Below are 26,202 nucleotides of genomic sequence, written 5' to 3'. Positions count from 1 at the left end.
AAATCATTTTTCTCAAAACAAAAAAGTTACACAGTCTCATTTAATCCATACACATCGTCCAGGGTTTTTAGATTAAACACCTGCCGATCACCCTCTCTTTTTCGGAGTTTAATGTTACCTCCATGATCTACCCATAGAAAAGCATAATTTCTCTCCTTCTTAATTTTTCGAGCTTGGCCAAGAACCTTTCTTCGTAGGGACGTCAAACTGTGGTTTATATACACCGTCTCATACTCAGAAAATCCGAGATGAGACGCATTTAAATCCCTTTTAACCTTGCGTTTTTGAATGAGTTCATTCTTGACACTACGGTGTACAAACTTCACTACAATGGCACCTGAAGCTTGATGCAATTGCCTCTTCAACCTATGACATGCATCAATCGATTCATTCTTGATCTCCACATTTAATACTCGACCAACATGCTTAACAATTTCATAAACATCCTCATTAACTCGTTCAGGTACGCCTAAAATTTCAACCGTGTTACGACGACCATACTGATCAAGTTCATCTAACTGTATTTGTGTGTCTTTTAGTTGCTTCTTGAGATTTAAATTTTCTTCTCTCAATTTTTCCATTTTCTCCATGCACTGATTTATTACTTCCGATTGCTTTTTAATGAATGTTGCATTCTCATCCAATTTTACGTGAGCTAACTCCAAACTTTTGCCTAACTCTCGCTCCGCCTCTATACTTGATTTCTTAACCTCTGCAATTTCTTTCTTCAACTCAAGTAAGAGCTGATAGACATTGCCAATAGATGGTGCTGTTGCTAGTTCCAAGCCATGTACACTATTTCGTCTTTCCTTTTCACAACAAGCACACCTCCAAACTTGATTTTCAGATTTTAAGAAATTTAATTCAACGTCTCCTATATTAACACATTTGCAATGGAACCAGCCTTGACAGTTACTGCACTGAATCTTAGAATTTATATCCTGCCTAGAAACAGCCTTCTGACATGCTACACAAGAGCTCATGGTGGCGAAGAATGGTATCACGATCGATATAAGAATCGATTGTGTAAGTTGACGGTAACTGCTCTTCACTACTCTTTGGAAATAAGTTCAAGTTGGTAGCACTTCACCTCAATGTTTACATTAACAGATTCTTCCTCAAATAACATAAACTTGGCTCGTAATACATCACTAATTAAGATCTAATAAAAATGCAATACGTACATCAATTCTTCAAACCTTAATAATCCAGAGGCACACGGTTTCACTTTGTTATTCAAACTACGTACAACCAAAATTACAAGATATTGAGGAGCACTACCGTCACACACCCACTACTCAGCCATGTTGTTGTGAGTTTTATATGGAACTGATTCACAGCAAGGTAACTTTTCAAAAATCCAACATACATTGATTGTGATTGAAATTAACAAAATTCCTTGAAAATTCAGTAACTATTCCATTTGCACACAACTTGGATCACCCGGGTCCATATCCTGGAATCTTCCCACTATTTTTATCCTCTGCATTTGCTTCAAACTAACTGAACTAGTTCACAGTGCCATTAGATTTGTTCTATCAAACTCTCCATTCCTAGCATCAGATTCTCACAAACCATTCTCCTCTCAACAAGCTGATTCACTGTCTCCTTATTTCAGACATATTATACCCATCTGATCTTCAACAACTTCCAATAACACGGCATTTCAAAGGCTTCAACTCTGGTTTTCTTGGCTCCAGTTATTATCCATGTTTCACTTCCATACAGTGCTATACTCCACACTCAGTGTAAACACAATTTTTAAGTTTTTCAATCCACTGAATCTAAAGAACATGATGAAGAAAGGATGGGAGTTTAGATAGGATTTAGTGATGATATTTATAGACATTGAGCAGGTATATGGCAGTGTACCACGACAAGTGGCCTTGGATGCATTGATAAAAAAGAAGGCACGGAGAGGAGAAGAACCAATTATAAAAACCAAAAACAAAAAATAAGTAGTATGAAGACTACGATAGAACAAACAAACTGCTTCAAAGTAGAAACAGGACTTCAACAAGGATGTGCATTATTCCCTCTACTCTTCATTACAGTCATGGACGAAATCCACAAGAGTATACAACAGAAATGGAAACCGAGGAGGCATAGTAAGATAACAAAGTAATGTGATGAGATGGTGAAATAGAAGTACAAGAACACAATACTGTATGGAATCACGAAACAGAGGTATATGGAATCAAAATAAGTGTGCAGAAGTGTACGATAGTAGTGGTGTGCTACAACGGTACTGAAATGAGCACACACAAGTAATAACACAGAATGATAACAATGACAGAAATAAAACACCAGGTCCAAAAAAACAAGGAAGGAAACTTACCAGAGAGAGACCTAGGAGGAGTGGATCAGGATACATACCTATACGGTATCAGTCTAATACCCATTAAAAGAAGAACACCTCTTAAAATTGAACAAGAAAATTTAATTTAGGAAAAAAATTACGCTTTAAAATTGAATAAGGAGAGAGCAGAATTAGGGCTTAAATTTTAATTAACAGGAAGCAAAATTTAAAGTCATCTTCAATTAAAATACAAAAAAAGGTATAAACAATAACAAGTTTTTATATGAGAACAAGATTGACAACTAGAGGACTAACCCTATTCAAAATGCAATCGGCTGATGCGAAAGGAAAATAGTTGAAAGGAAATGGAAATAGTTGAAATGGAAATCACATAACTTATTAGCAAGCTTAAGTTTTAGATTTTAAGTTACACCAGAAATAATTTTAAGAAGAAAACATTTTCAAAGATTCGCAATGTAGACATTATATTCACAAGCTCCGCTACATAAAATAGTTCAGAATGTGGAGTTGATGGGACAGCAGTACCATGATACGTAAATCACTCCCACAAAATACAGACACGAAGGCATGCATTCCCAGAAACACAAAATTTCCACAGCGGAAAGCCATATCTAAGAATGTTAACGAAGGGAACAACAGTGTAACCTCAGTTACACAGGTGACAAGAGGTAATAAAGAAGGAAGAGGGAATACTGAAGTAAATGGAAGAAAATCTGAAGTTGTGGAAAGCTTCAAGTATTCGGAGAGATTAATTGTATTACACACCAATTATGACATATGCAGCAGGCACATGGACAACAAAAAAACATTATGAAAGCAGAATCCAAGAGGCAGAGATAAAATTCCTTAGAGGAATAATAGGGAAGATATTAAAGGATAAAATCAGAAACATAGAAATCAGGGAGGGACTGTCCGACTCGTTGGCTGAATGGTCAGCATACTGGCCTTCGGTTCAGAGGGTCCTGGGTTCGATTCCCGGCCGGGTCGGGGATTTTAACCTTAATTGGTTAATTCCAATGGCCCGGGGGCTGGGTGTTTGTGCTGTCCCCAACATCCCTGCAACTCACACACCACACATAACACTATCCTCCACCACAATAACACGCAGTTACCTACAAATGGCAGATGCCGCCCACCCTCATCGTAGGGTCTGCCTTACAAGGGCTGCACTCGGCTAGAAATAGCCACACGAAATTAAATTAAAGGGAGGGACTTGGTTCCCTACATAGCAAAACAGTATAGAGACCAGTACGCTGAAATGGTATGTACACATGATGAGAATGGAAGAGGATACAGTTCCAAAGTGAGTATTTACAGAGAAACTGATAGGAGAAAGACATCAGGGAATGCCCAGGTAGAGGTGGATAGGTACGGCGTAGGAGAGTACAGAGAAGCTAGGTATAAATGTAGGAAATATACTGGAGGAAGGGATTGGTGGAGAGATAGAAAACTGAGGAGATCCTTGATTCACAACTTTACCCAGAAGAGTGGAAATAGAAAATGAAGAAGAATAATCTGTTGAACTGAAGACTACAATTTATACAACACTGCCATCAGCTCATTTCATTGAACAATGCCACCAGCCTTTATTTAAGTGTCCTATCATTATTTGTCTGTGCATGTCATGACTAATGACACAACCAGGCGTTGCTTACTAGAGTGCCCCTTGAAGGGAGTACAGTGTCAAACAATTGGTTTAAATGTTTAGCAGTTTTTATTGTTCCCCGGGTGGTACGAAACTTGTATGCGATGAATACTGAATGGTCCCTTACTGAATTAATTTCAGCCAAGAACAGTGTTTGTTAGTCACTTTGTGATATTCTACTGTAAAAGTAAACTCAATGCACTAACAGTGAATACTACAATTTCTTACACATATAATAAGAGCTTCGTTCCTGTGGCCAATTGCATTGATTCTTACTCATTGCCAGGAAACGGATTTCTATCTATTCAGGAAACTATGGTTAATTGTATTTTGTATATTTCAACATAGGGAACACTACTAAAGTGTGTAAGGTTTACTTGTCCTGGCCATCAATGGTTATTCTAATAACATATTATTGGTTTTACATTCAAGTATCTGCATTTTACAGTTTCCTCATAGGGAAAGGACTAGGATTAGGACGATTAAGGTTAATTAATGAGAAAATGCAGAAACCATGGTAACGCTTTGCAAGGCTGCCAATCGTGGAATTCAAACTCACGCCAACTCACTGCCACTCGCCCCTGAAGAAGATATTTTACACACCAATAATTATCAGGAAATATGTTACAAAAGAGAGGCAGCCTACTGTTAATTAAAACATGAGGACTAAATACTAGATATAGCTGTTGTGGTGTAATGATGTGATACAGAAGAATCTCCATAACAACACGGATATACCTACCAAGAATTCTACATATTTAGATCATGTTACAGATATCCTATACGAAACAACTCTGAAGATTTAGAATGCTCGTTTTGCAACCTACAGTGTAAAGAAAAACCATTCACAGCGTCACTTTTAATTCCCACACAGATGTAAATCAACAAAATAATTAATGTTCACTACATTTTGTAACTTCTTTCTGAAATTACCAACTAAAAATAAAATTTAAGAACATTAAAGGTATTAAATATACAAAACATGTAGGTTAGAATGCTGAAACTGAGAAATCTTAGTGTTATGTCAGTACGGTTCCCAATTGAGATCTTTAAGTTTGGGAAAAGTAAATTATTGAACTTGAACATTACCTACAATATGTTAGACGTGAACACACTGCGAAATTATAGAAATCACAATTTGTCAATGAAGAAAATATGTAACACAATTGACGGTTAAGCTGTACAACTGGCTAAATCGCGTCTTACATAACAACATACCCGACACTTCGAAACAAAACTGGATATTTTAATGTATTTTAATCACTTAAAACAAACGCTTAAAGAACAAATTTGATTTCTATCATTCCGTAGCATAGGCTAAATTTAGAAAATGATTTAGAACCACTGACAACTCCGAAGTATACGACACTTATTGAAAAAAGAGCACTCCCTGTCATGTGCAGTGATGTGCGCGAATGACGCCTGTAATCACGAGAATCGGTTCCTACGACTGCAAAGTCGCACTCAATGTCGCATGAGTCCAGTGGCGTATCCTGGAATCTCCACTGTGGCATGCAACTAGTAACCATGCAGTTAACACAACGTATTAAGTAAATTTCAATTCTACTCACCCTAATTACATGTAGGTGAACTCGAGCCAAACAGTTTTACTGTAAGTTTCTGGATTGAGCGTGCGTACACAATTCTTGTTTTCTGTTTTTAAATTTACGAGGGTCCGCCTCTGTGGTGTAGTGGTTAGTGTAATTAGCCGCCACCCCCGGAGGCCCGGGTTCGATTCCCGGCTCTGCCACGAAATTTGAAAAGTGGTACGAGGGCTGGAACGGAGACCACTCCGCCTCGGGAGGTCAACTGAGTAGAGGTGGGTTCGATTCCCACCTCAGCCATCCTGGAAGTGGTTTTCCGTGGTTTCCCACTTCTCCTCCAGGCAAATGCCGGGATGGTACCTAACTTCAGGCCACGGCCGCTTCCTTCCCTCTTCCTTGTCTATCTCTTCCAATCTTCCCATCCCCCGCAAGGCCCCTGTTCAGCATAGCAGGTGAGGCGAGGTACTGGTCATCCTCCCCAGTTGTATCCCCCGACCCAGAGTCTGAAGCTCCAGTACACTGCCCTTGAGGAGGTAGAGGAGGGATCCCTCATTGAGTCCGAGGGAAAAGCCAACCCTGGAGGGTAAGCAGATTAAGAAGAAGAAGAGGAATAAATTTACGAGGGAAGGTTGAGTAAATGGCTTTTCAAACTGATTTACAATTATATCCGTTTTAGACTCATCCATCGTCAATACCACATCTGCGCAAGATATAACAAAACACCGTAAATACAATGAATAACTCGCTAGTTAGCCACAACTCAAGCACTGGAGGTAAGTCACGCCAGTGGCATTGGTCAGTTTCGTCACGTTGGGTTCTCGCTGGGGGGGGGGGTAATCTGTGGGTCCCGTTCGCTGTAAAGATGCCGACTTTCTCCAAGTTGCTAACAGATGGCAGAGGGTAGCACGGATATAGGGTGACAAATTCTGACCAAGTTTCAATTGCAGCGACATCGTTCGGAGGGTTTCAAAACTATGTCTGCCACCGAATGCAATTTTAAGATTGCATGCCTTTCTTCCTGAACTCGTCCATTCGCTGTCTCTTTCTTCCTAGAGTGGTGTAGACGGCGAGACTACACCAGCACCACACGTAGTCAAGCAACGGAACCAGTACAGTTGCGCGGACATTTTGAACTTCTGAGAGATGAAATCGTTAATATTCGACTTGAAACAACCTAAAATCGTACATCAGACAGTTATTTGTGTTATCATAACGCATGGAATGAATGCCTTGCATTCAAGGAGAATACGCCCCTGCATGAGTCAGAGCGCACGCTTCTTGGACACGCGACATGGGACAGTAAACACGACTGAAATAACTTGTCCTGTCCCGTGTCCCATACGCCACGTACATGCACATCTGTGGGCCATTAGTTAAGATGTCCTTTAGTGATTTGGAAGGCTTGTTGTTACGAGAATTACGAAGAAGTCGGGTGACTAGACGAAAAAAGAGATTTTGGGTCAACTCATACTCGCATAACGTAGACTGCCAAGAGAATGGTGCTTTCGTGTTGGCTAAGAAACTTAAGATCCTTCATAATTTCATACATTTTATTACAGAATGAACTGGAAGACATTTCAAAAGTTACTGCATATGGTAAAGCCACTAATTGAGAAAAAAAAAAAAAAGAATTCAGGGATCCTATTCTACCAGCTGAAAGATTATTGATAACACTCATGCTGAATGCTTCGCCTATTTCTCGCCAGATATTTTGACATATGGACCTATTTGAATAATCCTTTAATCTGTAATTATACAGCACTTCATGCTTCTCCACTCTATTGAGGTGCATATATTGAAATTACTACACCAAACTCACGCGCGAAGTGGTGGGACACGTCCTACGAAATGCAACAGGCGATACCTCGACGGGACATGTCCGCTGTTACATGGGACAGTCCATGCCCTTGACCGATAAGTGTGCGGGCTTCCTCTCGATTACACGTGCTGTATCCACTTGGAACATGTCCCTTTTGTCGCATCCCATGTGTCGTGGCCCTTGTCCAATAAGTGTGCGCTCCGCCTAAGCAGTATCGGTTCCCGATGACGTCACCATTTATTTATTTATTCATTTATACCGAGCTCGATAGCTGCAGTCGCTTAAGTGCGGCCAGTATCCAGTATTCGGGAGATTGCAGGTTCGAACCCTACTGTCGGCAGCCCTGAAAATGGTTTTCCGTGGTTTCCCATTTTCACACCAGGCAAATGCTGGGGCTGTACCTTAATTAAGGCCATGGCCGTTCCTTCCCACTCCCAGCCCTTTCCTGTCCCATCGTCGCCATAAGACCTATCTGTGTCACTGCGACGTAAGAAAAAATTTATTTATTTATTTATTTACTCTCACAGGTTTCCATCCAATACATGGTTCAAATTTGGTATAGCCTAAGCGACATAATTAAAAAGTCAGCCAAATATAATAAACTGACAATAAAATGCAATCATACCTCATATGGCCATGATCAACCCTTATTAGTGATCCATAGACCTTGGCATGCAATCGACATAAACGGTAAAAAACAGAGTAAATAAGCAAAACAATATAATAATAATAATAATAATAATAATAATAATAATAATAATAATAATAATAATAATAATAATAATAATAATAATAATAATAATTAAAGAAAAGGAAACCCGATTCACCTTGGACACGCCATGAGGTCCTTCGGATACTCCGGAAACGTGGCCTTCAAGGGGAGGGTCACCACAGTAGTCATCTTCCGTCCCTATATGGCATGTCCAATGTCAACGACCTTCTTGCCCTCCTATCTAGTCACGCACACCTTTGAAAATTTCATTCCGCATACCTTACTACAACCTGACCCACTCTTGGTAGCTGAGTCAAGACTTACATCACCAGCCGCTTATGTGCACCTCGAGTCTTCCGTATATAAGTGTGGCAAATTCGAACGTGCAATATTTACTATTTCTTTTCATACAGGGAAATGTCTTATTGGTTGTCATGAATCAATTATACCACATAATAATGAAATAACAACTTATCCTGGTATTGTGGAATTCACATTACATTTCGACACTGTTGTTGTTATTTATGCTTATACTGTATTTTTCTAATGTGGTTATCAAATATCGCTAGTATGTATGTATGTATGTATGTTTAGTCCTCAGCCCGGAGGCTGGTTGGATCCTCAACAGTTCCGTCATCAGCTGTCATAAATGGCCTAGGCATCACTGAAGAGGCGTACTAGGGAAATGAGGAGTGAGGTAGTTTCCCGTTGCTTTCCTCACCGAGCCAGAAGTTGCTATTACATATCAGTCTGCCAAGCGCACTGAAATGCATGCACCAACTGACCCTATGAGCAACATTTTCACACCATTCATAGCAGGGACTGGCTGCATAAGGAATGGCATTACTAGCATCACTCATACCTCAGTCACTTTCATTTTGTCAAAGTCAAGGATAAAGCTGAGACAGATCAATGAAAGTAACAATATTGCTCTAGCCCATACCAGAAGACATAGTGCATTGTAAACACTACGTCCTGCCAGCAAAGGTATTATCGCTAGTATAAAAGTATAAAATCTGTAGTACTAAGTCACATTTTTTATAAGCCCATAAGTTGTTTCGTAGCGTACCTGTCTTCCGTTATATTTAATTTGCAATGCACATTTTGTGTTACTGTCCGATTCATTGGCTGATTGGTCAGCGTTGAGGCCTTTGGTTCCGAGGGTCCTGGGTTTGCCTCCTGGCCGGGTGGGGGATTTTATTCGCCTCTGCTTAGTTCTCTTGGCCCGGGAACTCGGGTTTGTTCCAATATTTCCCTCTTCATATTCAGACAACATACTACACTAACAACCACCACAGGAACACGCAATAGTGATAACATCCCTCCACATAGGGTTGGCGTCAGGAAGGGCATCCTGTTGTAAAACAGGGCCAAATCAACATATGCGCTACACTTCGCACCCGAGACCCCATAGGTGTGTGAAAAGTGGTAGAAAAATAAGATGAAGTATATTTCATACGACTGCTAAATATTATTATGTGAAACTGTCAGAATTACTATTTTTGTTTTCATCACTGCTTAACATTAGTTAATGTTGCCTATTTAGTGCAATTGTATTTTGTTGTAATAGTAGTGTTATATTATGTCATAATATCCGTAGAAGTTTCGATTTGTTTACAATCCATAGAATTTGATTAGTTCCAAACAGAGAATCAAATTACATTCGCGTTAAAGTATATAACTCCAGGACACTACAGTGAGAGCAAGCGCGGCTTGTAAAGTGACCTGGTTATAAACCAAAACGAACTACATCAGAGAACAAATTCGTGCTGCAAGTGTTTACGCATCTGCATCGTAGATGGTGCTACTAGTTCCTCGGAATCGATTCCGGAATCGGGTACCCGATTCCGCAGGCAAGACCAAGACCAACTCCAATCCTCAGACCGTCATATTAAAAAGAACATGGCGGCCGAAGTAGCCGGATCTTTGGTATTGGCTAACACGAAAATATCACGTACTTATTACTTAAACGGCGGTAATTTAATATGATAAATGTAATATCACTTTTACACGTATGAAAACGCTTCGCCAACAAGTACGCACCACATATAATAAACTAGAATCACATATGTTAGAATCACATATGTTAGAAATTTCAATTCTTCGCATAACGTTTCCTCTTAGATTTCACTTTGCTGGATAGATGAAAATACATGATAAAACTGTTAACATTATATTTCTAACATCATTTTGAATGTTTAAAAAAATTAAGGTGCGAAATTCCTCGCTTCATTCGCTCTCATGAAAACTGTGAAACATAATTTGTTACCTTAGTTTTGAAGTGGTGGACATTTTCTTAAATTCAGCACCCAATGAATGGGAAGTACACAGGAAATAATAATGTTATTGGCTTTACGTCCCACTAACTACATTTTTTACGGCTTTCGGAGACGTCGAAGTGCCGAAATTTAGTCCTGTATTAGTCCTATTACGTGCCAGTAAATCCATCGACACAAGGCTGGCGTATTTGAACACCTTCAAATACCACCTGACTGAGCCAGGATCGAATCTGCCAACTTGGGGTCAGAAGGTCAGCGCCTTAACCGCCTAAGCTACTAAACCCAAGGATCGTCGCCAGCCGTAGGACAAGGCGAGGGCACTTCCCAGTAGTTCCCCTATGCAGAGGAGATATGAAATTTGAGTCTTACATTGTAATTAATACTTTACAAATCAATAGTGACTGTCAGCAGGAGGGCGTCTGCTGTTGTAATCAGTACTCCCCACGTCGACTTTAACAAGCAATAGGAATGGGGTCCTTCTAAGCGCCTGTGTACCACTGTAATGTATAATTTCCTTCTTGATTTGACTAGCAGAGGGCAAGGGAGCGTGCAATTTAAAACAAATCTCTTTTACCTGATTATCTTTAACATTAGGTATAGGTACCTCCGATTATAAACAAATTTACCATCAAAATGTGACTGGCGTTACGCATAGTGAATTGCGGCAGACAAGTGGACCTGTCGTTATCATCACAACTCTGCAACTCGCACTTTACATTGGAAACAACGTCTGCGGACCTCCCTATGCTTTTTCTCGGATAACGCCAAGAGACATGCAATTTAAAAAATCTTATTCACTTCATGTACAGCTATTTACTTCGATATCCGTATACATCGTAGAATACCGTAGCGAAGCACGGGTACATTTGCCAGTTGTATATAAAAATGGATGTATGTGTGTAAATGACACATCTCTTCCTAAACCACTCGAGCAATTTCAATCAAATTTTGAACACTTATTATTTGCTACCTGGGACGAGCACTGTGGGGGTAAGCCACCCCTAGCCCCCTTAGGGGTGGGGGTTAGAGGGTCAGGTAAAAAAAATCGAGAATAATGTCGAATCCATAGTTTTTGGGGTCGATGAGGTGGATAGTGACACTCCCGAATTTCTAAAAGTGAAATTTCTGCTTCCATTTGGGAGGGGGGCAAGGGGGGACTGATATATGAAATTAAACGAAGATAGTGTCGAATACATAGTTTTCGGGGTCGCCGAGGTGAATTGTACACTCCGGATTTTAAGTATCAGGAGACAAACCACGTGGGGGTAATACACCCCAAGAAACTTTAGTGGTAGGGGGGGGCAAGGGGACTGAGATACAAAAATCATCAAAAGTAGTGTGGAATCCATACTTTCCGGGCTCGCTGACACGAATAGTGACACTCCGGAATTTTTAAATGTCCATGTGCAACCCCCTTCGTAGTAGGGGGCGATTAGAGAGTGATATATAAAAATAATCGAAAAGAGTGCCGAATCCATAGTTGTCGGGGTCGCTGAGATGAATAGTGAGACTCCGGATATTTTACACAACTAAGTTCATCACACTTTGGGGTGGGGGCGAGGGGGAGTATATATAAAATTAATCGAAAATAAGTGTCCAATACATTGTTTCCGGGGTCGCCGAGGTGAATTGTACACTTCAGATTTTTAGTATCAGGAGATAAACCACGTGGGAGTAGGAGACCCCAGGAACGCTTAGGGGCGAGGGGGGGGGGCAGGGGCTGAAATATAAATATCAAAGGACCAGCCATTTAGATCTCTCAATGAGGCCAGAGGCGTATATTCATACAATCCGTTTCTCAATTTGAATGCACCGCTTAGCAACAATTATTCTGTAAATGAAGGTGAACATGCCTATACTTCCGTATGTCGATCTACATTTATTAATTTAAGTCGATTTGTAGCGATCTAGAAGGGGGTGTCTTACATTGTAATTAATACTTTACAAATCAATAGTGACTGTCAGCAGGAGGGCGTCTGCTGTTGTAATCAGTATTCCCCACATCGACTTTAACTAGCAATACGAATGGGGTCCTTCTCCAGCGCCTGTGTACCATTGCAATGTATAATTCCCTTCTTGATTTGACTAGCCGAAGGCAAGGGAGCGTGCATTAAAAAAACTTCTTTTACCTGATTCTCCTTATCATTAGGTATAGGTTCCCCCGATTACAAACAAATTTACCCATCAAAATGTGACTGACGTCATGCATAGTGAATTGCGGCAGACAAGTGTACCTGTCGTTATCATCACAACTATGCAACTCGCACTTTACATTGGAAACAACGTCTGCGGACCTCCCTATGTTTTTTCTCGGATAACGCCAAGAGATATGCGACAAAAAACTCTTATTCACTTTCTGTACAGCAATTTACTTCGATATCCGTATACATTGTAGAATACCGTAGCGAAGCACGGGTACATTTGCTTGTACTATATATGAAAATTGGTGTATGTGTGTAAATGACACATCTCCTCCTAAACACTCGAGCAATTTCAATCAAATTTTGAACACTTGCTATCTGGAGACGAGCACTGTGGGGGTAAGCCACCTCTAGTCCCTTTAGGGGTTGGGGATTAGGGGGGGGTCAGGTAAAAAAGTAGTCGAAAATAGTGTCGAATCCATAGTTTTTGGGCTCGCTGAGGTGAATAGTGACACTCCCGAATTTCTAAAAGTGAAATTTCTGCTTCCATTTGGGTGGGGGGCAAGGGGGGACTGATATATAAAATCAAACGAAAATAGTGTCGAATACATAGTTTTCGGGGTCGCCGAGGTGAATTGTACACTCCGGATTTTTAGTATCAGGACACAAACCACGTGGGGGTAAGACAGCCGTGGAAACCTTAGGGATCAGATATACAAATTAACGAAAATAGTGCCCAATCCATACTTTTCGGGGTCGCAGAGATAAATAGTAAGATTCCGGATTTTTAAAGTCCAACTTCAGCCCCGTTTGGCATGGGGGGGGGGGTAAGAAAGGGTGAAAAAATAAATTGTCTAAAATGCCCAAGGAGATAGACGTGTGTATGTTCAAGTATCACTTACTATCTGCAAAACATACTGTGGGAGTAAGACGCCCCTAGAACTTCTACGGAAGCGGGTGAAATATAATCCATATTAATAAATAGAAGTCAGTTGGCGCGATCTATATATACTCTACTATATACATATATATAAATTAAGGCATAAAGATGAAAACAGACGTGAATTAATGAGACCATTCTAGGCATCTTAAAAACTTAAAACTTGGTACCAGGCAACCTGATGACTTCAAGGATCCGTAGAAAAATCTAAAATTCTCACAAATCTCTGAGAGGTACACGCTTCGATTTTCAAATCTGCATAAGAACACAGTCGGTGATATTTATCCAGAACGATAACCTATAGGTTGCATGGGCTTAAAAGTTTCCTGAAAGTCCTAATTTTTAACCCCCACCCCCATATCCAGATGGCGGCACTATCTCCCAGACGAGTTAGAAAATTGAAATTTGGCAATATTATAGCTTTTAGCCTGTAACCGACGGAAAATTTACTAGATATTTTAACCTTTTATTTTCTACTCCCGGATGATATCGAAATATGGAGGGAATTTTCATGACGGTGCAGACCTTCCTTTCGAGGTATTTGGTGGCTAAACGGTAAGTCGTATCACAAAACGGACGCCACAATCTCCGTTCAATTTGGAGTGATCTACAACTTTGGTCTTATGACTTTTTGTCGTATCTCTATTCCTTATGTTAAATTTGGCTCTATTTCTGGATTTACTTAAATTCTACACTTTGTACACGTATAATTGATGGTTTGATTCACTTATAGGAAAGATGGGATCATCAAATTCTACACGAATATTGGCCCACCCAGCCAAAATCTATGTTTGAAGCTATCGCACAAGTATCTGAAAAGTAATTCACTGTGTGAATTTCACCCGTTCAAAGTTTCTAAAGTAATCTTGCCTTTAAATAGATGAGATACGAGAAAATATCATAGAGCCAGCCATTTAGATCGCTAAATGAGGCGTAGGCGTCTTTTCATACTATCCTTTTTTCAATGTGAATACACCGTTTAGCAGCAGTTATTCTGTAAATGAAGGTGAACATGCATATACTTCCGTATGTCGATCTACATTTATTAATTTAAGTCGATTTGTAACGATCTAGAAGGGGGGTGTCTTACATTGTAATTAATACTTTACAAATCAATAGTGACTGTCAGCAGGAGGGCGTCTGCTGTTGTAATCAGTATTACCCAGATCGACTTTAACTAGCGATAGGAATGGTGTCCTTCTCGAACGCTTGTGTACCATTGTAATGTATAATTTCCTTCTTGATTTGACAAGCAGAAGGCAAAGGAGCGTACATTTTAAAAAAATACGCTTTTATCTGATTCATTTCATCATTAGGTATAGGTGCCTCCGATTATAAACAAATTTACCCATCAAAATGTGACTGGCGTTACGCATAGTGAACTGCGGCAGACAATTGGACCTGTCGTTATCATCACAACTCTGCACCTCGCACTTTACATTGGAAACAACGTCTGCGGACCTCCCTATGCTTTTTCTCGGATAACGCCAAGAGACATGCAATTTAAAAAATCTTATTCACTTCATGTACAGCAATTTACTTCGATATACGCACACATTGTAGAATACCGTAGTGAAGCACGGGTACATTTGCTAGTTGTATATAAAAATGGATGTATGTGTGTAAATGACACATCTCCTAAATCACTGGAGCAATTTCAATCAAATTTTGAATACTTATTATTTGCTACCTGGAGACCTGCACTGTGGGGGTAAGCCACCTCTAGCCCCCTTAGGGGTGGGGGTTAGGGCGTCAGGTAAAAAATTAATCGAAAATAGTGTCGAATCCATAGTTTTTGGTGTCGCGGAGGTGAATGGTGACACTCCAGATTTTTAGTATCAGGAGACAAACCACGTGGGGGTAATACACCCCAAGAAACCTTAGGGGAAGGGGGGGCAAGGGGACTGAGATACAAAAATCATCAAAAGTAGTGTGGAATCCATACTTTCCGGGCTCGCTGAAACGAATAGTCACACTCCGGAATTTTTAAATGTCCATGTTCAGCCCCCTTCGTTGTAGGGGGCGATTGGGGAGTGATATATAAAAATAATCGAAAAGAGTGTCGAATTCATAGTTGTCTGGGTCGCTGAGATGAATAGTGAGACTCCGGATATTTTATAAATCTAAGTTCATCCCCCTTTGCGGTGGGGGCCTGTGTACCATTGTAATGAATAATTCCCTTCTTGATTTGACTAGCCGAAGGCAAGGGAGGGTGCATTTAAAAAACTCTTTTACCTGATTCTCCTTATGATTAGGTATAGGTGCCCCCGATTATAAACAAATTTACCCATCAAAATGTGACTGACGTAACGCATAGTGAATTGCGGCAGACAAGTGGACCTGTCGTTATCATCACAACTCTGCAACTCGCACTTTACATTGGAAACAACGTCTGCGGATCTCCCTATGCTTTTTCTCGGATAACGCCAAGAGACATGCAATTAAAAAATTGTTATTCAGTTCATGTACAGCAATTTAGTTCGATATCCGTATACATTGTAGAATACCGTTACGAAGCACGGGTACATTTGCTAGTTACATTATAAAAGACATGTTTCGTTTTACATAAAAGGCAACTTCAGTCATTGTATCACCTCGAGATTAAATCATTCACCTAATTTAAATTTAAAATATAAATTCTAATATTTAACATTTACACACTCAAAATTGGAAACATTTGAAAAGGAAAGTGGGATTAGAATATTGTTTTTGTTTTTCAATAACAACATTTCAGTCGTTACCCGTAAAATTGATGGTTGTGTCAAAAGTTCATAGCACAATGATTTATAGTAGCAGTCTATCTTGAGGCTTTTATAATGTTACAATTTACCATAATATATAGGAAATTAGTTCATTAAGACCTTGTTCAGGAATAATGTCATTAAAGCTGTGAAGCTATCTGGTTGACTTCTTTGGTTCGAGAGATTAATATTTGTGACTGACTTATAAATGCGTAATTGATTATTTGGCATTTGACGTGGTCCGTTAAAAAGATTTTAATGTTAAAGTATGACAACTACTTGATTTGAGTATCTTGAATTAAGATAGGCCATCATCAATTTTGTTGCACAAGTAGACTTGTAAAGAAAACAGCTTGACGGTGTTGGTGCGTATTGAAAATTAGCGTGTTGGTAGAAGGGGACATCTGACTTGTGATTGGTGATATGAGATACCAAGAGTGTGTAGACTCTCTGCAATTAAAGTAATTCATTATTACACCTACTGTTCAAAAGAACTGAGCTACGCAGTGAAGATGAATAAATCGGAGTTACCACTTACCCCTTAGACCGCTAAGGTGTTACATATTCGTGTTGAGTGTTGCCAGACTACTGGAGATCGCTTGGTTCTTACTTCTCGTATTATATCCGTGAGGTCCTGGTAGAGGGGAGAGGGAGAGCTTGGGAAGAAAGAGCTATAGGCTTGTTGTCTACGTTTGGAGGAGAGTTGACGCAAATGGGGGAAGCGGAGAGGAGAGGGTGCCAGTCTACTTGGTGGTAATATTAGCTGAAATTGTATTTAAAATTTTGAAAATCCATTTCTTGAAGTAGAATCGGAATTTGGTAATATAAGGGGCTTTTTATATCTATTATGTCACTCGAGTTCGTGTCTTTATTGTAATGCTGGTCCAGAAAGGTGTATAGGTCTTCAAATTCAGTCATAAGTCTGCCTTTCTCGATTCTTTCCATGGTTTTCCAATCCCGTTCTATTGACGTGAATTGGTGACCTGTATCACTCATGTGGATACTCATCGTGGAAAATTGACTGTGCTTTTGAGCGTTAAAATGTTCTGAATATGTAGTTTGGAAGCTACGCCCAGTTTGACCGATATACGAAAAATTACATTCTGAACAACTGAGTCTATAAATTGCTGATCCTGTATAGAGGTTGTTATTTACACAGACTATGTTTTGATTTGTGTTCCGCGTTTTGAAGGCGATGTTAACTTCGTGTTTGATAGGGGTTTAGTTATTTGATGGATAATCGGATCTGTATATGTGAAAGTTGCGTATTTTGGTTTATGAGGTTTTATTGGAGGAAATTGTGTGATCAGTTTTAGTTTTATTTTGTTAATAATTTTGTTAATCGTGTTGAAGTTGAAGCCGTTCAATTTCGGTTATTTCTGTTATGTAATCCACTTATTTTTTCAAATTATTGGTCGGAAGAGGAATTTTTAGAGCTCTATATATTAAACTATAATATAAAGCTCGTTTATGGGAGTGTTACTGCACATATCGCATTAACAATTATATCTAGAAATTATGTCATTTATTTGTGGTTTTTAAAATCTACAATATCGTAGTATTTCATTTATAATATGTATTTATTAATGGAGTTGTGTATAGAGTGCAGCACCTCGCTTCCGGGGACTGTTTTCTGGCGCGAGTGACTGGATAGGGAGGAGGAGAAGCGCGTCAGACATGCCGCGAGTAACATGTGGAGACAACAGTCTCATAAAAAATTGCACAACAGTGCTAACATTTCAAGTGCAGTCAAACCATTGGCACAATAACAATTACGTCTTCAAGTGTAAAGAATATTTCTAGTGTTAATTTGTGTCAGTACGTAGCTCATGTATAAATATATAATTGTATATGTACAAGAAGTACTTACAGTGCTAGTGTGTTTTTAGTTCACGTACATCTGAATAAATAAGTGACTTGTGTGCTCTTTATGTTTTACATACTGTATTTTCTTAATAACATTTAAGTGGTCCTCCGAAAGTGTACTTTAATTTTTTATATGTGTTTATCATACGCGACCACCAGAGGTAAGGTTAGATCGGAAACAAAACAACAGTTTCATCTCGGTCAAACAGGGAGTTTGGATGCAATGAACGATGAACGGTGTGAAGGAAGGTTTTCTACAGATCTGAACGTCGTGTGATGTCTAAAAAGTTATTCTAATCTTCCTTCGTGAATTTTATATTATTATCTAGAGTTTTTAAATTATAAGAATGTTGTCACTGTCATTGCATTGTTTGTCAATTATTAGTAACGTATCGTCAACTTAACGGAGCCATGGGGAAGTCCGTTAATGTTTTTATTATTTTTGTGTTCCAAATTGTCCATTTGGATGTCAGCCAACATTCCCGAAATAGGGTCACCCATCGCCAAACTTTCTTGCTGATATATTTTGTTGTTAAACATGAAGTAGTTATTGTTTAAAACGAAACTTAATACTTGGATAAATTCTTCAATTTCAATTTTGCTAGGGCCACTATGCCTAGAAATTAATTGTTTCATTGGCCGGAATGTTCGGGTACTTGTTGGTAATATAAAATGAGCATAAAGTGTGGTTAGGTAATACCTTTTTTTAAAGTTTCGAATAAGATAATTGAGTTTTAATGGGATTTTGATTATTGAATTTGGAATTTTTTGAGAAAATTATGCAGAAATTGTGTAGTTTTGTATGTCGGAATGTTTCTACTGTTAATAATTGGTCGGATAGGAACGTCTTTTTGTGAATTTTGAGTAAGGCTTTGGCAGTGGGTAACTCAGGATTCATATAAACTAGTTTAAGATTTTCTTGGTCGTTTAAAAGGGAACTTGAATTTTAAGGGGTGTTTTAAGTATCTTTGTTAACGGTAGTGTAGGTTTTATCCGAAAAGAAATCTTCCGTTTCTTTATATAACTTGTTTGTTCATTAGTACAGTTGTATTACCTTTATCGTCTTTTGTTACTATAACATTATTGGTGTTTATTTTAGGCTTTAATTCCTGGGTCTGTTTTGAGAGGATTGTATCTTTGTTGGTTTTTATTTCTTTAACTAAGGAAGGTAGTTTCTTATTTCGTACCTAACGCCGTTTTGTTTCTCTATGGTCATTTGTTTATTTGTATTGGATTCGACCTCTACGATTGTTGTGATTATATCATCGATCTTATGGGTGCTTGGCAATTATATTTTAAGCCTCTGTTTAGGAGACTCATTTCACTGTCAGAAATAGTGGTGTCAGGCAAATTAATTGTGGTAGGGGTGTTATTTAATAAAGTGGATATAATGTTAATGTTTTATTATTTTCTACTATGCTAGGTTTAGTTCCCTTCAGGTGAGCTGGTTTAAGGTCCAATGTTTTGTGTTTTTCCTAGTATGTTTGCTAATTTATAATCGGTGTGTCCCGTGAATGATTTCCCTTCCAGTGGGGAGAAGTATTGTGCAATAGTAAAATTCGCTCGGTGTAACTGTGAATTTAAATATGATTTTTTCTTATGTAATTGTTTCATTTCATTTTTCAACCAGACGTTATTAACTTTATACTGAGTGTCCAATAATTTTTGAGTTGGAATGAGTTCCTTTGCAGCAGTTTCAAAAATTTAGGCACTAAACCATGTTTTAAACATTCCTTAAGGCAGTTAATATCTTTGGAAATTTTGCCTATTTTTATCCTGAGGTTTAGATACTTATTGGTTTTTACAGTAGCCTGGTTGGCTTTGACGTTGTTAGTAATATATAGCATTGTCGTTCCGTATTGGAGATTACTATACTTATGTGATTATAAATTAATTTATCATTTTACCACCTATTCAATACATTTGGGTCTTATATAATTGGGATTTTATACATATTACATTATAAAAATATGAGTCATGTTTCGCCTTTCATAGAAGGCATCACCTCGAGATTAAATCAGGCAACTGATTTAAATTTAAAATATAATTATTAAGATTTAACATTTACGGAACAAAAATAGGAAACAGTTGAAAAGAAAAGTTGGGTTAAACTTTTACTTTTGTTTTCGAATAACAACGTATTAGCCATTAGCTGTAAAATTGATGGTTGTGTCAAAAGTACATAGCACAATGCTTTATAGCAGTAGTCTATCTTTATGTTCTTATAGTGTTACAATTTACCATAATATATAGGAAATGCATTCCAACGATATGGAATCAGTTAATTAAGACCTCGTTAAGGAATAATTTCATTAAAGCTGTGAAACTGTCTGGTTGAAATCTTTGGTTCGAGAGATTAATGTTTGTGATTATTGACTTACAAATACGTAATTGATGATTTGGCATTTGATGTGGTCCGCTAAAGGATTAAAATGTTGAAGTATGACAAGAACTTGATTTGGGTATCTAGAATTAAAATAGGCCTCATTAATCTTGGTGAAGATATAGAGTTGAAGTAGCACAGCTTGATAATGTTGGTGCGTATTCCCATTTCCTTCAACTCTCCTCCACACGTAGACAACAAGCCTATAGCTCTTCCTTCCCAAGCGTTCCCCTCTCCTTCGCCTCCCCTATTTCCATCAACTCTCCTCCGTACGAAGACAACAAGCCTATAGTTCTTCCTTCCCAAGCGCTCCCCTCCCCTCTACCAGGACCTCACGGATACAATACGAGAAGTAAGAACCGAGCGACCTCCATTAGGCTGGCAACACTCAACACGAATAGGTAACACCTTGGCGGTCTAAAGGGTAAGTGGTAACTGCGATTTATTCATTTCCGCTGCGTAGCTCAGTTCTTTTGAACAGTGGATTTAATAATGAATTGCTTTAATTTCCGATAGTCTTCACACGCTTGGTATCTCATATCACCCATCACAGGTTAGATGTCCCTTTCTACCAACACGCACCAACACCGTCAAGCTGTGCTACTTACAACTCTACTTAATCAACAAGATTAATGATGGCCTATCATAATTCAAGATACTCAAATCAAGTTATGTCATACTTAAACATTTTAATTTTTTAACGGCCACGATTATGATTTTCTTATAAATATGCCAAACGACTTGGATACCGTAATGCTTAAAATACACAACTGGTCACATCATCCAGACAATTAAACTTCTGTGTCATGGTAAAATACGAATGACAGCCGTGTAATAACATCAAAAGAAAAAGTACATAACACAATTTTTTTCTGCAAATTAGAAGACATATAGTAAAAGTTTCTTTTTCACTTTTCTTTTAGTTAATCAAGGTTAGGGCGTCATGTCTGGGTAATTTATAATCCAAAACCTTAGGTTTCGATCATCTCTCGTACGTTCAAATTTTTTTGTGTTAGAACAGTCGAGGCTCCTTTGTGCGGAAGCAAAATATAACTTTCACGATGGATGAGTTCAGCTTGTGACATCACGACATACTGTACATATTACCAGCAACTGCAGGGAAAGGGAAAATGATTCGAGACGAAGAAAAAGGATCTGGAATCAATAAAGTATTGATAAAACCATTTCCTAACAACTTAGTGCACTTTTCAATGATCGTTTTGAACTTCATACTGAATTAACTGAAATCCTAACACTACCAGTGCCTATCTTTGATTCCGCATCTTGAGAAATCCTGGTTTGTAACTGCCACTAATTAACATCTGGGAAATTCTGAATATGTTACAACGCAAGGACATGACCATCGATGATGGATACTTTAAAGAACTCCTCTTCACTAGATTAAAATACATCATCTTTTCCCTGTCACCAACCACAAGCAATTCCCTTTCAGCATGCAACATTTTAATGCAGACATCTCACTTTTTATATATTTCAATCATATGCAAACTGGTGTGGCTAGCAATGCGGACCAAATTCCACAGTGTTTCAAGGAGAACTGTGATGTGAAGTACTTCCTATAATGCAGGCTCTAGCACATCTAAATTATCAATAACTCCATCATGACTATTGACATAGATATTATGAGCAAAGTATTTCAATTGAAATGAAGCTAATTTTGCAAACCTCATCTCCATTACACCTAACACTTTGATCTTTCTTTCAGACTCAAGGATTCGTTCCACAGAAGCATTGTAAGTGCAAGTACTCAATCTCCTGTAGACACCAACCCCTCTAAACTGTCTGTCTGCAATTTTGTAATAAGGACATAAGACCAGTGGTAATTATTGAGAATATATTTACACAGTTCTATCACTGTGGTAGGTATGTGACCAATCTTCCTGCTCTTTATGACATGTGCTCAAGTCCATATAAGTATTAAACGTGTAGGAATGAAAGGTTCAGGTTATCAGGACCAGTGATTGGACTAGCATCTTCATGGGATGCTGTACATTGCAGACTGACCACCACTTTTGAATTACTTTTAGAAACTGGATTGTGCCATCAGAAACATTCACACCTTGACTTTTAAGCAATTACAAACCAGCAACATTCTTATGATCAAAGACTTTATTGCTAGTGATATATTCTGTCTCTACTGTTGGTGCATACAGAGCCTTCCTAGATAAATTTGGAGCCATTTTAGTAACAATCTCTCCTCTGAATGAGACATTAGTTGACGGTCTGAAAATTTGGCCTCAGTAATTGTACATTTACAGACAAATGTCTTATCAAGAGAACGTTGCTGCCCATATCATTAGTTCTGGAGAGTATCTTATTAGGTTAGTTATAGAGAACTCTAACTGTTCCAGGACAAATTTCGTTTTACCACTTCTCTCTGTATTAAACTCACAGTCTTCCTCAAGTGCACTTTTTCAAAAGGTTCGTTAAAAGAGAAATTTTATGAGTGAGCCCAATATTATCATCAGAATAACATGTGAGATGACTTAACAAAGTGCTAAACGTAGTCCATATGTCACATTTCAGGTTTTCAGAAGCATCAGATGCCAATATAAAACTAAATTGCTCTGTAGGCAAACACAAATTTTTCGTAAATATTTGAACTGCAAAAGAACTTGAAACTTTAAAACTTACTGACGGAACATTAATAAATGGCTCATCGTCCACCTTCACAAACAACACATATTCTTAATTTACTAGTACATTGAATGGTTTTACGAATTTCTCCTGAACTTCACAGATGAAGGAGGTAAAATCTGTTATTTTGTCACTTTGACACCACTTACTGACTTAACGTCTAAATACTAAAAACATCATAGCACACTCAAAATATCCAGATAACCAATAAAATGACATTCCACCAATATATAACTCACAAAAATCTTCGGTGGAAAATTAAATCACGAAATTCAATGGTGAGATAACCTCAGCCAACCACACACCTGAGCGGTATAAACCAAAATGAACTGAATGTAAACAAGGCCTCACACGCCGTCTACACGTGGCCTAATGTGGCAGCCATTTTGTCACGTATCGATATACGCATTCAGATCTGATAATACTGTAGGTTGGTCTTGGTTCGTATAGTGATAAAAATCGACAATCCTTTCCAGCATACGATAAGTCAAAGACGCCAAAGATTGGTTGTTTGAGATAGCCGACAACGCGAAGAGGCTGGGTGGTCTGCATACAGACGTAGATATATCGCAAGATTAAATTTCCTGAAAAGTGTTTCTTATTTCGAAAATAAGGAGCAACATAATAAATATAACAGATCCGTCCGACTCCTATGCTTATTTGTCAGCGTTGTGGTCTTCAGTTCGGTGGGTTCCGTGTTCCAATTCCGGGAGGGTCATGATTTTAATTGCTTCTGGCTCGGGGACTGGGATTTGTGTTCATCCCAACACTCTCCTCTTCATACTTACGCAAAACCACCAACACACAATAGTCATTACATCCCATCACGTAGGCTTGGCGTCGGGAAGAGCCTCTGATCGTAGAACACAGTGCGACCCATCTCGCACCCACGATCCACTGGTGCGGGAAAAGCGGTAGAAGATCCATGCCATGTTATTTTAACTGATCTACAAGAAGCACGATTATGTAACATGCGTCGCGCGCAGTTGGTGCGACCCTCTTCCTCTCTCCTTAGCAGGATGACGACGAAATGTTGTGAATGCACGTATTTTATAATTATTGTAGTTAGTTCACTTACTTAGACTAATAGGTACAATTTGCTAGTAAAATATGAATTTCATGAAATATTTAATCATTTTCAGAACGTCGGACATTTTATTCAGTGAATTGGACTTAGCTATGGAACGTGGTTCATGTTCCACCACTGCTTCTCTTGCAGTCGTAGATCGAAGTACGCTGTGTTCCAACACAGTGCTTCGAAGAAATTCGCTGTGCCGTATCGAATGTTGGAAGCAGTCAGCAGTGACATTTAGCCCATATCTACTGTTAAAACTGCATTTAAGTCTACACGAAGCGGAATAATTCAGGCTTATCGCATTATATGTTGTACAGATATAATCATATGAATCTAGCAATGATTCTTCTTCTTCTAACATATCTTCATCGCATGTCCGCTGTCATCAGGGCGATCTGCGAATTTACTGTTCCTGGCTCAAACATAGTTCCCTTTGGATCTGAAACTAGAGAAGGTGATGTCTACGGAGAGGGCGAACTGCGGCTGCTTCATGTCGAGCGCCAGGTGGAGCTATGCCCGCAAGGGAGGGTTGGTTTCAGGCACCCTGTGATCAGTCAGCAAGCTTCGAACATTTTGGCATGTACAGATGTATACCACACAGCAGAGGCAATTGGCACTGTTTCTGGATGAGCAGCCGAGCTTGATCATATCAAAGCAACAGAGGCCTTTTGCCTCGATGTTGGCGCAGTGATACGCAAAGTGTACCTTCAGATATTTAGGCGGATCACTTTTCCCATCCACATCACCTCCAGCTTCAAGGCGCCCTTTATTCCCCACGTGAAAAGCTAATGTCTGGCTTTTTGATGGATCTGGTTTGAAATCATTACTTTTTAAACGTATAAACCACTAGACAACCTCACAATTTCGAATGGTGTGACCAGAGTACTCCACTTTCTGATATTGTACGTGACCTGCAGCTCGGAGTACGGTGTTCAGGCCTCAGCAACATAAATTAAGGCAGGATATACACAACACCGAAGTAAGAGAGGATTTAAATCATTTTCATGAAAGCAGTCCTTTGGACCTAATTTCAAATGGACTGCTCATGCTGTGATCAAGTAGGCAGGTGAGAGACCTAAAACACTGTGCAAGCTCCGGTTATGTGGCAGGTACTGTCATGTTTATAGGTTGAATGTCATGTTTTCTTACGCTCACTACGTTAGTATTTTTCGTGGATCTTCAGCACTTATTGCAAACAGAAAGTTATCATCTGTATATTGCAGATTATTTATTACGATTCCATTAACAATGATGATATCCTGTTTTCCTTGCAGTGCTCAAGAAAAACACCCTTTCATAGTAGATATGGAAGAGGAGTGGAATTATAACAGGGCCTTGCCTAAACCCTTGCTTTATTTCAATAGCAGGTGCTGGCGTTATCAACCTTAACAGATGAGGACCGATTTTAATACAGGTTGGCAACGGTTCGTATGGATTTTCTATCCAGACCAATATCATATACACTAGTTTAGTCAATTTATTATGTAACCAAAAAGTCTCTGGGCAACTGGGAATAATGCAGCACCAAGATGAATTAGTCTCTTCTGCAAGGATATTTGCCGTCTTTCATGAACATAGATACCTTGATCATGATCAAGGGTTTCTAGTTAAGTGTGGAATCCGAACCAGAATGAAGTTTTCTTCACTTCATAACTCCCATTTTCCGTGGCCGGAACTCCAACCACAGCCAGTTCAGCTACAATGATACTAGGCTATCATGCCTCCTGATCTTTATCCTAAGATTAGGTCAGCAATAACCTTATGATAGACACACCTGTCTTGGTCGAAATAGGCGTGCACTTTGTGTCGAATTTGGATGCCATCATCTAAGGCACCTTTTTTGTAGTCCAGTGACAGAGGACACTAGCAAAGGAGATGTGGAGGTACAGGCAAGAGACCAAGAGAATATAGAATTTTGGGTAAATGTGTTGTAAGGAAAATATTTCAAGATTTCTTTAGTGATGTGGGCCGTAACTTCAGCAGTGTCCGCTCCCCATGCTCGACAGCTTCCTGAACTCTGCGATTTTCGATTTATTCTTCCACGGCCGGCGTCTTCTCTGTACGCCGTGGTCAAATTGC

General features: G+C 39.0%; 1 protein-coding gene across 1 annotated transcript in view; it reads right to left on the bottom strand.

Moving 5' to 3' along the window:
- Positions 1-1,051: 1,051 nt before the first annotated feature.
- LOC136885340 (uncharacterized) overlaps positions 1,052-26,202 on the bottom strand; it is a 152,107-nt gene continuing 126,956 nt past the window's right edge. The window contains exon 6 of the mRNA XM_068230281.1: positions 1,052-1,162. Coding sequence (XP_068086382.1) covers positions 1,052-1,162 — 111 coding nt within the window. The remainder of the gene's footprint in view (positions 1,163-26,202) is intronic.

This window comes from Anabrus simplex, chromosome 14, assembly GCF_040414725.1.
Source record: "Anabrus simplex isolate iqAnaSimp1 chromosome 14, ASM4041472v1, whole genome shotgun sequence".
NCBI classification, from domain to species: domain Eukaryota; kingdom Metazoa; phylum Arthropoda; class Insecta; order Orthoptera; family Tettigoniidae; genus Anabrus; species Anabrus simplex.
Note: the sequence above shows the minus strand (reverse complement) of the source record. Positions and strands in the feature narration are given on the sequence as shown.